Genomic DNA, 13452 nt, shown 5'->3' on the forward strand with positions numbered 1-13452 from the left:
GGGTTTCCTTGGGGAAGAGGCAGACTTACTTCCCCAAATATTTTCTGATAACTAATCTAGTCCAAAGTGATTGAATTCTTTGGCATGAAAAGACAATATTCCCTGCCTCTGCTTCCTTTCTCTCCCCCTCTATGGTTCCTTTCTCCAGCACCACTTAACACTGACTAACCTGAGGACCACTGCCAATAGCAACTCAGATGGATTAGAACTACATAGAACGTTCAGCACCCAAACAGGTCATTTGGCCCATCTGGTCTGTGCCAGTTTATGCTCCACACAAACCTCCTTCTACCCTACGTCATCTCACCCTATCAGCATATCTTTCTATTTCTTTCTCCCTCATAGGATGACCAGGTTATACAGCACAGAAACAGGCCATTCGGCTCAACCAGTCTATGCTGGTGTTTTGGCTCTGCTTGAGACTCCTCTCATCTTTTCTTATCCAACTCCACCATCGTAATTATCTATTCCCTTCTGCTTCAAATGCTTGCCTAGTTTCCCCTTAATGTAACTTTACCATATGCTTCAACCACTACCTAAGGTAGCAAGTTCCACATTCTCACCACTTTCTGGGTAAAGAAGTTTCTTCTGAATTGCCCATTGGATTTCTTGGTGACTATTTTATATCAATGGCTTCTAGTTATGCTCTTCCCCACAAGAGGAAACATTATCTCTGCATTTACTCTATTAAAACCTTTCATGATTTTAAAGACCACTCTTAGCCTTCTTTTTTTCAAGAGAGAGGAGACCCAGTCTGTCAATCCATGTGTTATCCAGCTTCCCCTTTAATGCATCTAAAGTATTCACCTGAACCACTACATGTGGTGGTTTCAAAAGGACCAGTACTACAACTCGCAATCCCTAACACCAGTTTAGTGAAGTTATGATTTAAATTGAATGAGATCCTAAGCTGAAAAACAACAGCTCATTTCTAATTAGTGCACGTAATGAAACTTAATGCTCCAGAGTCTCTCATCTTTCTCATTCCTTCCCAAGAGAGCTGCGACACTAACTATCAAAGCACTGTACAAACCCCCGCCTCACCTCAACAAACCTAATGATGGTCTTGAAAAATCTAATACACCCATCGTGGCCTTACTCTGAATAATGCACTACCTTCATAGGGATTGTGAAATCCTAATGGGTTACCTTGGTAACTGCTTGAAGCTGTCTGTTGCCATGGTGAATGAGGTTCATAATTGAATCAGTAGCCCCTGGGGTGTCAAAATCATCAGTGAAGGCAGCCTGCACATTGACTTTAGCTGCATTTAACCTGGATACAAAAGGAAAAAGCAGAGAGCATGCAATTTACACTTTAAAAATAAAGAAAGACAAATCTATATATTTTTTGAGCCACAACAATAAAGGCACTATAAAATTATTGTTACTGAAAGCATCTGATGTGATTATAGCCTAAAGAATGAAACCAGAGGGATAATTGTGTGATCCTTCACTCCCAGCGGGGTACATTACTCTCAGGGAAGCTGGGCATAGCAGCCAGTGGCTTTTGTTTTGATTAAAATGGAAAATCGCAGGTTCTCCCAGAGAACACACTTCCCCATTTGGCAGCACTGGATCACGTGGTCAGCCCCCTCACTACTGTTAGTTTTTGATCAATATGCTAGCCGATTTACCCTGGCTGATCATTGCAGGATAAGGCATTTGGACACTGCAGAAAGGAGATTATTTTTAGAAAGTGTTTCTACCTGCTGGATCAGCTCAGCTTTGTGACACAGGGTACAGCATATAGCAGCATTGTGGCTTGGTGAATTTCTAGCCCTTTAGCGAGCCTATTTCCTGAAACAACATGATAAAAAAGTCTGAGGGGGTCACAGTTTGAGACAGTAGCACACAACAGTGTTTACAAATCACACAAATATCAGCCGTGGCTCAGTAGGTAGCACTGTCATCTCAGAATCAGAAGGTCATGGGTTTAAGTCTCACTCCATTGAGACCTGAGCACAAAAGTGTAGGTGGACAATTCAGTGCTATACTGCAGAGCAGGCTGTTTTTGGATGATTTCTATTTCAAAGAAGAGTGGGGGCAGGTTTCCCCGGTTTCATAACCAATAATTATCTTCAACCACACCTCAAAACAGATTATCAGGTCATTATCGCATTGATGTTTGTGGGTGCTTGCTGTATGCAAATTGACACTGCATTTCTTATAACAGTAACTACATTTCAAAACTAATTTCTTGGTTGTAAAGCACTTTGGGATGCCCAGAGGCTGCAAAAGGCGTTACAGAAATGCAAGTCTTTCTTTTTCTCTGCCTTACCTTTCCCACAACAAAGTTTCATCGACCGATGGGCAGATCAACTGTCCTTTCATGTAAGCAGACGCATCACTGATAAAAGCTGAAATGGAATGGAGAAGGTTTCCAGCCTCTGTCACGCTCGTATCACTGTATTCCACTGCTACAATTCAAACACAATACAGATTCAGCACGGTCCTCCCATCACACATCAACCTTTTTTTCCAAGCTATTAAAGCTTTCATACCTGATCTGTATTTTGATAGAAGACAAAACATTCGAAAATGGTTTGCAGAGAATTTTTCCAAGAAACTCTGGTTAATAATCAGAGAAATTGAAATGTTATCATTGTGCATTACATGTATAAAGTATCGATAAATATTAAACATAATGTGCTGGGGCACAGCAGTCCTCATTCGACGAATTCGCCAATCCATTCAGCGCGAATACTAAGCTGTAGCCAGGAAGTGCATCAATTTCACTACATGGCAGGAATCGACTCCTGAGTCTTTATAAAACACAGAATGTACAGCACAGAGACAGGCCAACTGGCTCAGCTAGTCCAACCTGGTGTTAATGTCCCACTCAAGTCTCTCCTCCCACCTCACCAGCACGGACAGAATTTTATGGTCCCCCGCCAGCGGCTTTGCAGGCTGGGGGGGTGGGGGGGGGGGGTGGAAAATGGGTCATAAAATTCCCCAGGTGGCCTTCCCACTGTCCTCCCACATGCCCTGACCTGTCCGCAATTTTACAGGGGAACAGGTGAGGCCAAGGCCAGCCCTTGCCCCAATTGAGGCCCTAAGTGGACAACTAATGACCACTTAAGGGCTGTTACTGCCCGGCCTCAATTTTGAGGCTGGTGGAAGGACCTCACCCTTTTTGAGCCTCAGGCGAGAAGGGCAGGGTCATCTCCTTCTCTACATTGGGCATGCCCCCAAGATCTGTCCGAGCTTACCCTTTGGATGGCAGGGTGGAACATCCCACCATGTGAAAAATCCTACCCTATATCCTTCTAAACCTTACTCCCTCATGCAATTAACTAGCTTCCCCTTAAATATATCTATACCATAAATGTATCTATACTATTCACCTTAACCATGCAATGTGGTAGTGAGTTCCACATTCTCACTATTTTCTGGGTAAAGAAGCTTCTCCTGAATTCCCCTTTGGATTTAGTAGTGACCATCTTATCTTGCAAAATCTGTAAATTAGGGAAACCTAAGGGACATGAATCAGGTCTCCTTTATTTGCCGATGTCTTTATTTTCAAAAATGTTGTATATGTAGTGAATCAGATGAACCAAATATCCCAAGATTGGCTGCACCTCCCCTTCCTTCTTTTCTCTTCTCACCTAGGAATGTACCTATTCTGGAGCCCTGGTAGCAGGATTCAGTTTCAGTTCTATTTCCTGCTTGTTGGTAGAAGCTGCAAGGAGCTCATCAGTGCTTGATGTACTGGTGAAATGAGATTCGATTCTCCAATCACAATGGTACATTTTCCTGCTCTCTCTCCAGCCACTTAGGTGTTTTAAGTGGTATTTGGAGCGCCCAGACTTGTGTTTGCAGTGCCCAGGCTTGTGTTTTGGTTTGTGTTTGGAGTGCCCGGGCTTGTATCCTGGGCTGTTTTTGGAGTGCCCAGGCTCATTTATGGGTTGTATTCAAAGAGTCTTGGCATGTGTTTTGGATTGTGTTTGGAGTGCCCGGTTCGTGTTTTGGATTGTGTTTGGAAACCTGGGCTTGTGTTTAGGATTGTGTTTGGAGTGCCCGGCTTGTGTTTCGATTTGCGTTTGGATACCTGGGCTCGCCTGTCATGCCCACTGCTCGTAGTCTGACCAGAGTTTTCCCCTGTGCGGCTGCTTCAATGCTGCGTCCATGCTCCTCAAATTCTGATCACATGATGTTCTGACCACATGACATCTGACAATATGATCACGTGACATGTATTAACGTGTAATGCTTGGGTTCACTGAAGTTGACTCTTTCTGCTCGTAGATTCACATTAGCAGCTGTTGTGTGAGAAGTTCCGAGAACCAGAAAGCCTGCAGTGAGCAGGAGACACAGGAGCATTTCAGCTCCTGACGTTTACACTCTCCTGAATTCCCCTCAGACACTTTTATATTCCTCCTTTTCAGATATTAATTCCCTTCCCTTTCATATTAAATATTAGTCTCAGAACTACATGTGGTGAAGGATGCCATGATCTAACAGTCCTCAGTTTAATAACCTGCCTCCAGCAAACACCAACCCCCAACTCCCAGGCTCTTCCGCTTTTCCTCTTTCTTCATTTTCCTTTTTTCCCCTTTCTACTTCACCCTGAGGTTCCATTCACCACTCTCCATTTCATCCCGAATTCCCCAGTCTACCTCTTCCTGCCCCAATTTCAGAGTCCTTCCCACACCTGACTTCATTATTCCCTTGAATGCTAAGACCATCACATAAGACCCTCTCCTGAAGGTCGACACCAATGAGCCCCAATTCTCCAGGACCCTCCCAACTGTGCTCCATGCTGTCGCAGCTCTCTGCGGCGGGGGTCAGGTGATGTCATGCAATGGGATGGGGTTCACAGATGCAAGAAGTTTAATCCAGTGATATACCATATGAATAGAGGTAATACCATGGAAGTCCATGTCATTTTGTGCCCGTACCAGACATTCGGGTACAGTTTCCGGTTTTTGTGGAATGGGAAGTTCTTAATCCAGCAGGCACAGTGGCAGTGAACCCTCTCTATCGCTGGGACAGAGCCATGCAAGCATCCTAGAGATAGAGGGGTTTCCCTACCAGTGAATGCTGGATAAAGAACTCCACATTTCACAAAAGCCATTTCTTTCACCTGTTGCTGCCTTGTATTCAACTGTATATCCCGTGTTTTCAGTTACAAACGGATTTGGTGAAACGAAGGGTGAGATTAGTTTGGAATTTGTAAGTGTCCGTGGTTTCAAGGGGCAGTTTCTATCTAATATAATGCAAGTTATTTGACACTATCTGTTTGTACAGGTTTCAGTCTATTTAAGACATTTTGCTTTAATCCCTTTTCCATGCCTACTTTATCAAACCCTTTCCGAATTTTAAAGACAGTTATGGGGTTAGCCCTCAGCCTTCTCTGTTCTAGAGTAAAGAACCCCAGGCTGTTCAGTCTCCTTCATGCATTTCTTCTGTCCAGAGGAGGATGAACACAGCACACTTGTCAGTTTTCAGCAGCAGTACTTTCATTATACAATACTGACTGTAGGGACAACTATTAAAAGCTCAAGGAGTAACCATTGTCCAGGGTCGTAGAACTTATTTTATACAAAGATGCTCTAAGCCATTATCTTTTGAAATTTTATGGCACTTTATTACTGCTATGACCCCTGGGTCGATAGCTCACTTCTATGGATTCAGTCAACGTTTATAGGATCAGGGAATGATTACAGTGTAGGAGGCCATTCCAACCATTCTGTCCATGCCAGTTCAACGTTGGAGCTAGTTGGCTACCTGCTAGGAAGTTTTCTTTCTCAAATTGGTCAGACTGATCTGAAAGCTTAACGGCATCAACTTGTTACTGTTTTTCTCTCCTATCGGACACTGAGATTGCTCATTGGAGAAGACTGTTTATTTCTCTCAATTGGTCAGCAAAGTAGAAGGCTCTTTCTTTACTGCACGGCTCCTCAGCAAGTTGAACAGAGGTAATTCTGTGAGGTAATCCGTGCTTGCAGCAGTTGGAGAATCAGGGCTAATGCTCATTTACACCTTCACACCTGCAGCCTAACTGTACAAAATAACCTGCAATGTTTCAGTCCCAATGTAGAATAAGTATGTGGGTTTCCTTCATCCAGCTGGAGAGCGGGACATACGAATATATGAAATAGGAGAAGTAGGCCACTCAACCCTTGAGCCTGCTCCGCCATTCAATAAGATCATGGCTGATCTGTTTGTGTTTCAAATTCCACGTTCCCATTTGCCCCTGATAACCTTAGATTCCCTTGCCTAACAAGAATCTATCTACCTTTACCTTAAGAATATTCAATGACCCCGCCTCCACTGCCTTCTGAGGCAGTGTTTCAAGGTCGCACAACCCTCAGAAAAAATTTCTCCTCATCTCTGTCTTAAAAGGGCAATCCCTAATTTTAAAATGGTGCTCCCTAATTCTGACTCACCCACAACAGGAAACATCCTTTCCACGTCCACCTTGTAGAGATTATTCAAAATCTGATCAACTTCAATCAAGTCACCCCTCACTCTTCTATACTCCATTGCCAACAAGCCCTGTATAACTGAAGTATAACATCCTTCCTTTTGTGTTCAATTCCTCTCGTAATAAAGGATAGCATTCCATTAGCCTTCTTAATTACTTGCTGTACCTGCATACTAACTTTTTGTGACTCATGCACTAGAACACCTAGATCCCTCTGCACCTCGGAATTCTGCAGTTCTCCGTTTAAGTAATACTCTACTTTTTATTCTTCCTGCCAAAGTGAACAACATCATGTTTTCCCACATTAAACTCCATCTGCCAGGTTTTGTCCACTCACTGAACCTAAATATCCATCTGCAACCTCATATCCTCTTCACAGCCTACTTTCCTACCTACCCTTGTGTCATCTGCAAATTTAGCTACCATGCCTTCGCTCCCCTCATCTAAGTCATTTATATAAATTGTAAAAAGTTGAGGCCCCAACACAGATCCCTGCAGGACTCCATTCATCACAACCTGCCAATCAGAAAAAGAACCATTTATGAGACACACTGTTTTTTGCCAGCCAGCCAATCTTCTATCCATGCTAATATATTACCTCCTACACCATGAGCTTTTATTTTCCGCAATAACCTTTGATGTGGCACCTTATCAAATGCATTCTGAAAATCCAAGTACAGTACATCCACTGGTTCCCCTTTATCCACAGCACATGTTACTCCTTCAAAGAACTCTAATAAATTGGTTAAACATGATTTCCCTTTCGCAAAACCATGCTGACTCTTCGCAATGATCTTGAGTTTTTCTAAGTGCCCAGCTATAACCTCTTTAATGATCGATTCTAACACCTTCCCCACGACAGATGTCAAGCTAACTGGCCTAGAGTTTCCTGCCTCCCTCCCTTCTTGAGTAGAAGGGTTATATTTGCTACTTTCCCAGTCTGATGGAACCATTCCAGAATATAGGGAATTTTGGAAAATTAACAACACATCTACTACCACCTTAGCCACCTCTTTTAAGACCCTAGGATGAAGTCCATCAGGACCCGGAGACTTGTCAGCCCGCAGCTCCATCAGTTTGCTCAGTACCACTTCCCTAGTGATTGTAATTTCACCAAGTTCCCCTCTCCCCTCCACCTCCTGATTTACAGCTATTACTGGAATTTTTTTTGTATCCTCTATAGTGAAAACAGACGCAAAATATTGTTCATTTCATCTGCCATTTCAATATTATCTACTATTAACTCCCCATTCTCACTCTCTGTAGGACCAACACTCACTTTACTTACTCTTTTCATTTTTAAATACCCATAGAAACTCTTGCTATCTGTTCTTACATTTCCAGCTAGCTTCCTCTCACACTTTCATTTCTTTCTCCTGATTAACCTTTTAGTCGTTCTCTGGCATTCTTTACATTCTGACCAATCATCTGACCTGCCACTCATGTTTACACAGTTGTATATTTTTTCCTTAAGTTTGATGCTTTCCTTAACTTCTTTAGTTAATCATGGATGGTGGGTCCTCCCCTTAGAATTTTTCTTTAAAGTAGGAATATACTTATTCTGAGTATTCTAAAATATCCCCTTAATTGTCTGCCACAGCTTCCCTATTGATCTATCCTCCAGCCTAGTATCCCAGTTCACTTTGGCTAGCTCAGCTTTCATCCCCACATTGTTGCCCTTATTTAAGTTTAAGATACTAGTCTTAGATCCATTCTTCTCCCTTGCAAACTGGATGTAAAATTCAAACATATGGTGGTCACTGCTACCTCAGGGTGCCTGTACACTGAGGTCATTAATTAATCCTGTCACATTACACAATATCAAGTCTAATATAACCTGCTCTCTGGTTGGTTCCAGAAGGTGCTGCTCTAAGAAACTAACTCCTCATCCAGGCTACTACTGCCAATCTGATTTTTCCAGTTTATATGTACATTAAAATCACCCATGATTATTGCCAGCCCTTTATCACAAGCACACAATGTTTCTTCCTGCATACTTTATCTGACATTGTGGTTAGGAGGCCTGTAGACCACTCCCACTAGTGACTTATTTTCCCTATTATTCCTCATTTCCACACAAACCAATTCTACATTCTAATCTGAACCAAGATCATCTCTAACTAATGCACCAATACCATCCTTGACTAACAGTGCTACCCCTCCACCTTTACCTAGCTTCCTATTCTTCTTGAAGTCCCTGGGCAAATGCATTCTTAATCTGCACTCCAGATACTCTGAAAATTATATTCTATTAGGGAATGTCTGAAGGACATCTTACTGGGAAACACAAGGCCCCAAGAACCTTTGCTCTTGGAATGTAAGCAACTTGCGTTGCCCAGCCCTAGCTGCCAAGAAGACAATATGAGACAATCAGATAGTAAAGAAAGACATTCACCTGTAGAACTGACTAAGGGTGTAGGTTCCTTTCCCTGGAAGCTATTGGTGAACCAGTTAGATTTTTATGACAGCCTAACAGCTTTCATTGGAAAAAGTTTTTTAAAAAAAGAAACAGTGGAAAAAGTAAACAGGTGGGATACGAATGGATAGTTACCTTAATTGTGATGTAATTTTTCAAAGATTTCGACATCTTTGCTTCACTTCCTTTCAAACGCAAATGCCCTGAACAAAAGGGATGCAAACAAGATAAAGATGTGTTCTTTCCATTGCTGAAGTCACGCAGGGCTGAAATTGGTCTTGGAAGGTAGCATGAAACGGGTGATGATAAATCTGCCGTCCATTTTACACTGCACACTATTTTCTTTACCATCAACTTTCACAGAAAAGAAGATCAGCCAGAATGTAAAGGAGGCAGCCAGTTCCACAGTGCCTGCTTCCGGTTAGTGTCAAAGACCAAGTTCTAAGCCCCACCGACCAGCCCTGATCTCATTATAAACCCTCAACAGAAAATGGGGAAGATTAGAAGAAACACTTTCAGGATAAATTATTGGGATGTGGAATGCATGAGCACAAATGGTGCTTGGTGTGAAGTCAATGGCCACATTCAACAAATATGGATAACTACTGAAAGAATGTAGAATAAAGGATCTGGAGAGAAAGCAGGGATATGGAACAGTATAAGATCAATTACCGAAAGGCCAAAGCTCAGCACAGGTAAGAAGGAACAAATTGGTCAAAAATGTCTAGGTTAAATACAAATAAATGGCAGCAGAGCTGTAAATCTGGTTAAACAGAAGAACCGTTTTAAAGCTTTATATTAATAATTTCACTACTGCGCAACGAATTAGCAGGACTGCTGGAACTAAGAACCTTAGGCCGAAAGAATTCTAATCTCATGAATCAAAAACTAAAAAGCCTGGATTGTCAGCCTCTTCATGGAAATTCAAGAATTACATTCTTAGATCAAGGCACTCAACATGCTAGCAGTTTAAGCAGCTAAACAAACTCAGAGATCCCTCTGCCAGCAAACAATTCACTGTTGTTGGCGAAACACTTTCAAAAACATAGCACAATCTTAACAGGGGTTACGATGCATTGCTCCAGGGCTTGAAGTCAATTACATTCACTCTGCTCATTTCTAAGCCACAAAATAATTCCCCTCATCACAAGGCTGCAATGCTTGCTTCCCAACGAGGCCAATTAATAATTGACCATTTCATCTTTTACAATCAAGAGACTTGGAGGAAAACTGAAAAAAAACAAACATCCAAACTGCTCAGGGATTTTATCCAGACTGAAAGTTGGTTACGATGATGTCTCTGTTGTGAACCCTTTAGAAACATAATGGATAGGTTTTCCATTACATTCTCCCAGTGTCGAAGCTTTCCCTCCAGAGGACACATTAAGAAATTGCATGATTAAAATTGATGGTCAGAAAACTACACATAGATTACCAGATACACACACACTCTCACAACAGAAAAATTACACTATATTTCACTACTAATCACTCAAGTATCAAAAACTCATAAAAGCTATTGAACATTGATTGCTGTCTTAATTTGAATTCCATCTGCCCTTTATCCAATGCCCAACCAATACATACCTGAGTGTAAAAAGTAGTTGCCCCATTGTTCACACTTGTGGTAGGCCTCACATTGAGCAATCTCATTCTCGTGATGGGGAAAGGCCAGGTCTACCCCACCCGAATGGATGTCCAGTTTATTTCCAAACACAGAGCTGAAAATGCCACACAGTTAAGCTCACCATTTGTTATAATGCAAAGTGTGAAACTATTTTCGTAGTCACAACAGCACACTGCAATAATAAAGGGTCTTGGACATGCCTTTACGCGAACAATACAGGGAGTTCACTGGAAATTTAAAATAATATGTAAAAACTGAAAATGGATGAGATATTGACTCTCAGTCTGGCAACGCCTCAATTTTAAAACTCTCATCTTTGTCTCCAGCTCCCTCCATTGCTCTTGCCACCTCCCTATCTCTGTAACCTCTTAAAGAGTCCTATAACCTTACAAGATCTCTATACTCCTCCAATCCTGGCATCTTACACATCCATGATTTCCATCACTCCACCATTGCCGGCTGTGCCTTCAGCTGCCTGGGCCCTAAGCTCTGGAATTTCCTCCCTAAACCTCTCTACATCTCTCTCCTTAAAACATAGCTCTTTGACTAAGCTTTAGCTTGCCTGTCCTAATATTTCCTTCTGTGGCCCCGGGTCAAATTATTTTTGATAACACTCCTGTGAAGCAGCTTGAGACACTTTACTCTGTTAAAGGCACTTTATAAATGCAAGTTACTGTTATTGAGTGACAGCATGTGGAAACATAGGTGGAGAGAGACAAAAAATGAACACAAGTGTTGTTATGGCCAGAAATCAACCCTATGACAACAGTAAGATTCTATGTTTGTTCCTTTAATTCCAGCACTAGGACACTCCATACAGTTAATACACGGTCATTGGATTATTAAAAATCCCAACAAAGACATTGCAATCGAACTGTCATAGAGATAATACCATTGTTACCAGATCAGAAGATGAGCACAATAGTTAAACAGGTCCGCATTAATGTGATTCCGCTTTGTGAGCAGTACAACTCCCAGGTCAGTTTCAGTCAAGACACCGTTCAACAAGAAATACAAGGCACTAACCTTGCAACTGTCGAACACTCGATGTGCCAGCCGGGTCGGCCATTACCCCATGGGGACACCCAAGATGGCTCACGTGGTTTTGATGCTTTCCACAGGGCAAAGTCTCTGACATGTCTTTTATCACCACCACCTAGTAATAAAGGATCAACAAATAAAATATTTAAAATACTTTTCAGAACATGAACTTGTGCCGTGTTGTTGAATACCATATCGTGAAGGGGAGTTTCTCCTGTATGGTTTACTTATCCCTCCTTCCTCCACTGGCTCCTCCCCTCCCCCCTTCCCACCGCCTGCCATTGCTAAGAGAGGAAGAAATGTTTCCACTTGCAGACGAGACCAAACTTCTAACATCTTTCTGCTCTGATGACAGGTTATCGACCTGAAACGTTAACTGTGTTTCTCTCTCCAAAGATGCTTCCTGGCCTGCAAAGCATTCCCAGCATTTTCTGTTTTTATTTCAGATTTCCAGCATTCGCAGTATTTTGCTTTTCAAAGGTTCCTTTGTCCTGGTGGTGAGAGTAGTCTGTCTGTGGCCAACACACATAGCTAGCTTATTCAACAGGACCTTATTCAATCAGAGGTCTGTCCCGATTTATTATCTTAACCCTCACCCCCCCTGCCCCCTCCCACCATCCAAATGTCTACCCAAACCCTTTACTACTTTACTCTAATTCTAGTCTCTTGCACATTCTTCACTCCACCATTGGCGGCCATGCCTTCAGCTGCCTTGGCTCTAAGCTCTGGAATTCCCTCCTTAAACCGCTTCACCTCGCACCCTCTCCTCCTTTAATTTGCTCCTTAAAACTTACATCATTGACAAAGCTTTTGGTCACCTGTACTAATATTTCTTACATTTTCTCTTTAGGTGTTTCATAACATTTATATAATACCTTCAATGTAAGTAGTTGTAGCTATTGTCAAGAACCAATCCAACTGGGAAGGTACAAACAGGTTTCCCAGACCACAGTTACTGTGATGGGTGTCACTTTTATAAAACAGACTCCTTCTAGGAAAGAGACCCTTTATAATCCAGGGTTTCTCTCGGGGACTCAAATCTCCTTGCTTCTTCCACAAAAGAAGGGAGATAGCATCACCAAAATAAGTCTTACTATCAGAGATGTCTTTCTAAGAACATGCTCAGAGTGCTGCAAGAGTTATGTACACTGTCTTTAAACAGGCAGCCAAGTTATGCAATGTGCAAGTAGATTCCTTTACTATAGATCTATACATACTACCTTTATTTTAAATAAACCTTTTTGGCCATTTTGCCGCACCTTATTTGTTGTTTGCCTGAGATGACAAGGGAGCATGGAACATCACCACGTCACTACAATTCAGAGACAACCGTCAAATTTGGTGACACCGACCCTTACATTGCAGGGACTAAAGGCACAGCTTCCAGTCTGAGACCCAATCTGCTCAAAGAAACTCTGGCCACAACCAGCAGAAAGATGTTAAACATAACAGCTCAAACAGTAAAGAAATTAACACAATTGTAGATACATACTTGTTTCTCCAGCAGTATCAGCACACATCCCAACGAACTTCCCATACTGACCACCAATAGACTGGATATCGAAATATACATTTCCTGAAAATTTTCAGAAAAAAAAACAAGTGTTTTGCTCAATAAGTAAAAACTTGTGTTCTGAAATCATGACAGGCTTAGATAAGAATTTCTTTGTATTTTGCAAGATCAATACCTCATTTGTACTAGGACTAAATGATACTGAGCTGCATACAGTCGCTAAAATCACTGTGAATCATAGAATAATACAGCTAATGAAGGTCTTTTGGCCCATCATGCCTGTGACAGCTCTTTGAAAGAGCTATTCAATTAGTTCCACTCCCCCGACTCTATCCCCATAACCCTGCAATTTTTTTTCTTTCTCTAGTAGTTTTTCTGTGCTGTAGTGTTCTATGGTTCTATATGTTCAATTCCTTTCTGAGAGTTAC

General features: G+C 41.9%; 1 protein-coding gene across 4 annotated transcripts in view; it reads right to left on the reverse strand.

The window, feature by feature from the left end:
• Positions 1 to 13452, reverse strand: part of cars2 (cysteinyl-tRNA synthetase 2, mitochondrial) — a 60223-nt gene that overhangs the window by 17705 nt on the left and 29066 nt on the right. For all 4 annotated transcript variants that reach the window (XM_078546083.1, XM_078546082.1, XM_078546084.1 and 1 more), the window contains 7 exons: positions 13004 to 13087; positions 11497 to 11626; positions 10431 to 10564; positions 8979 to 9046; positions 2502 to 2568; positions 2279 to 2417; positions 1150 to 1273 (listed from right to left, as the gene is read on the reverse strand). In XM_078546083.1, coding sequence (XP_078402209.1) covers positions 1150 to 1273; positions 2279 to 2417; positions 2502 to 2568; positions 8979 to 9046; positions 10431 to 10564; positions 11497 to 11626; positions 13004 to 13087 — 746 coding nt within the window. The remainder of the gene's footprint in view (positions 1 to 1149; positions 1274 to 2278; positions 2418 to 2501; positions 2569 to 8978; positions 9047 to 10430; positions 10565 to 11496; positions 11627 to 13003; positions 13088 to 13452) is intronic.

Source organism: Cetorhinus maximus, chromosome 7 (assembly GCF_964194155.1).
Source record: "Cetorhinus maximus chromosome 7, sCetMax3.hap1.1, whole genome shotgun sequence".
Taxonomy (NCBI): Eukaryota; Metazoa; Chordata; class Chondrichthyes; order Lamniformes; family Cetorhinidae; genus Cetorhinus; species Cetorhinus maximus.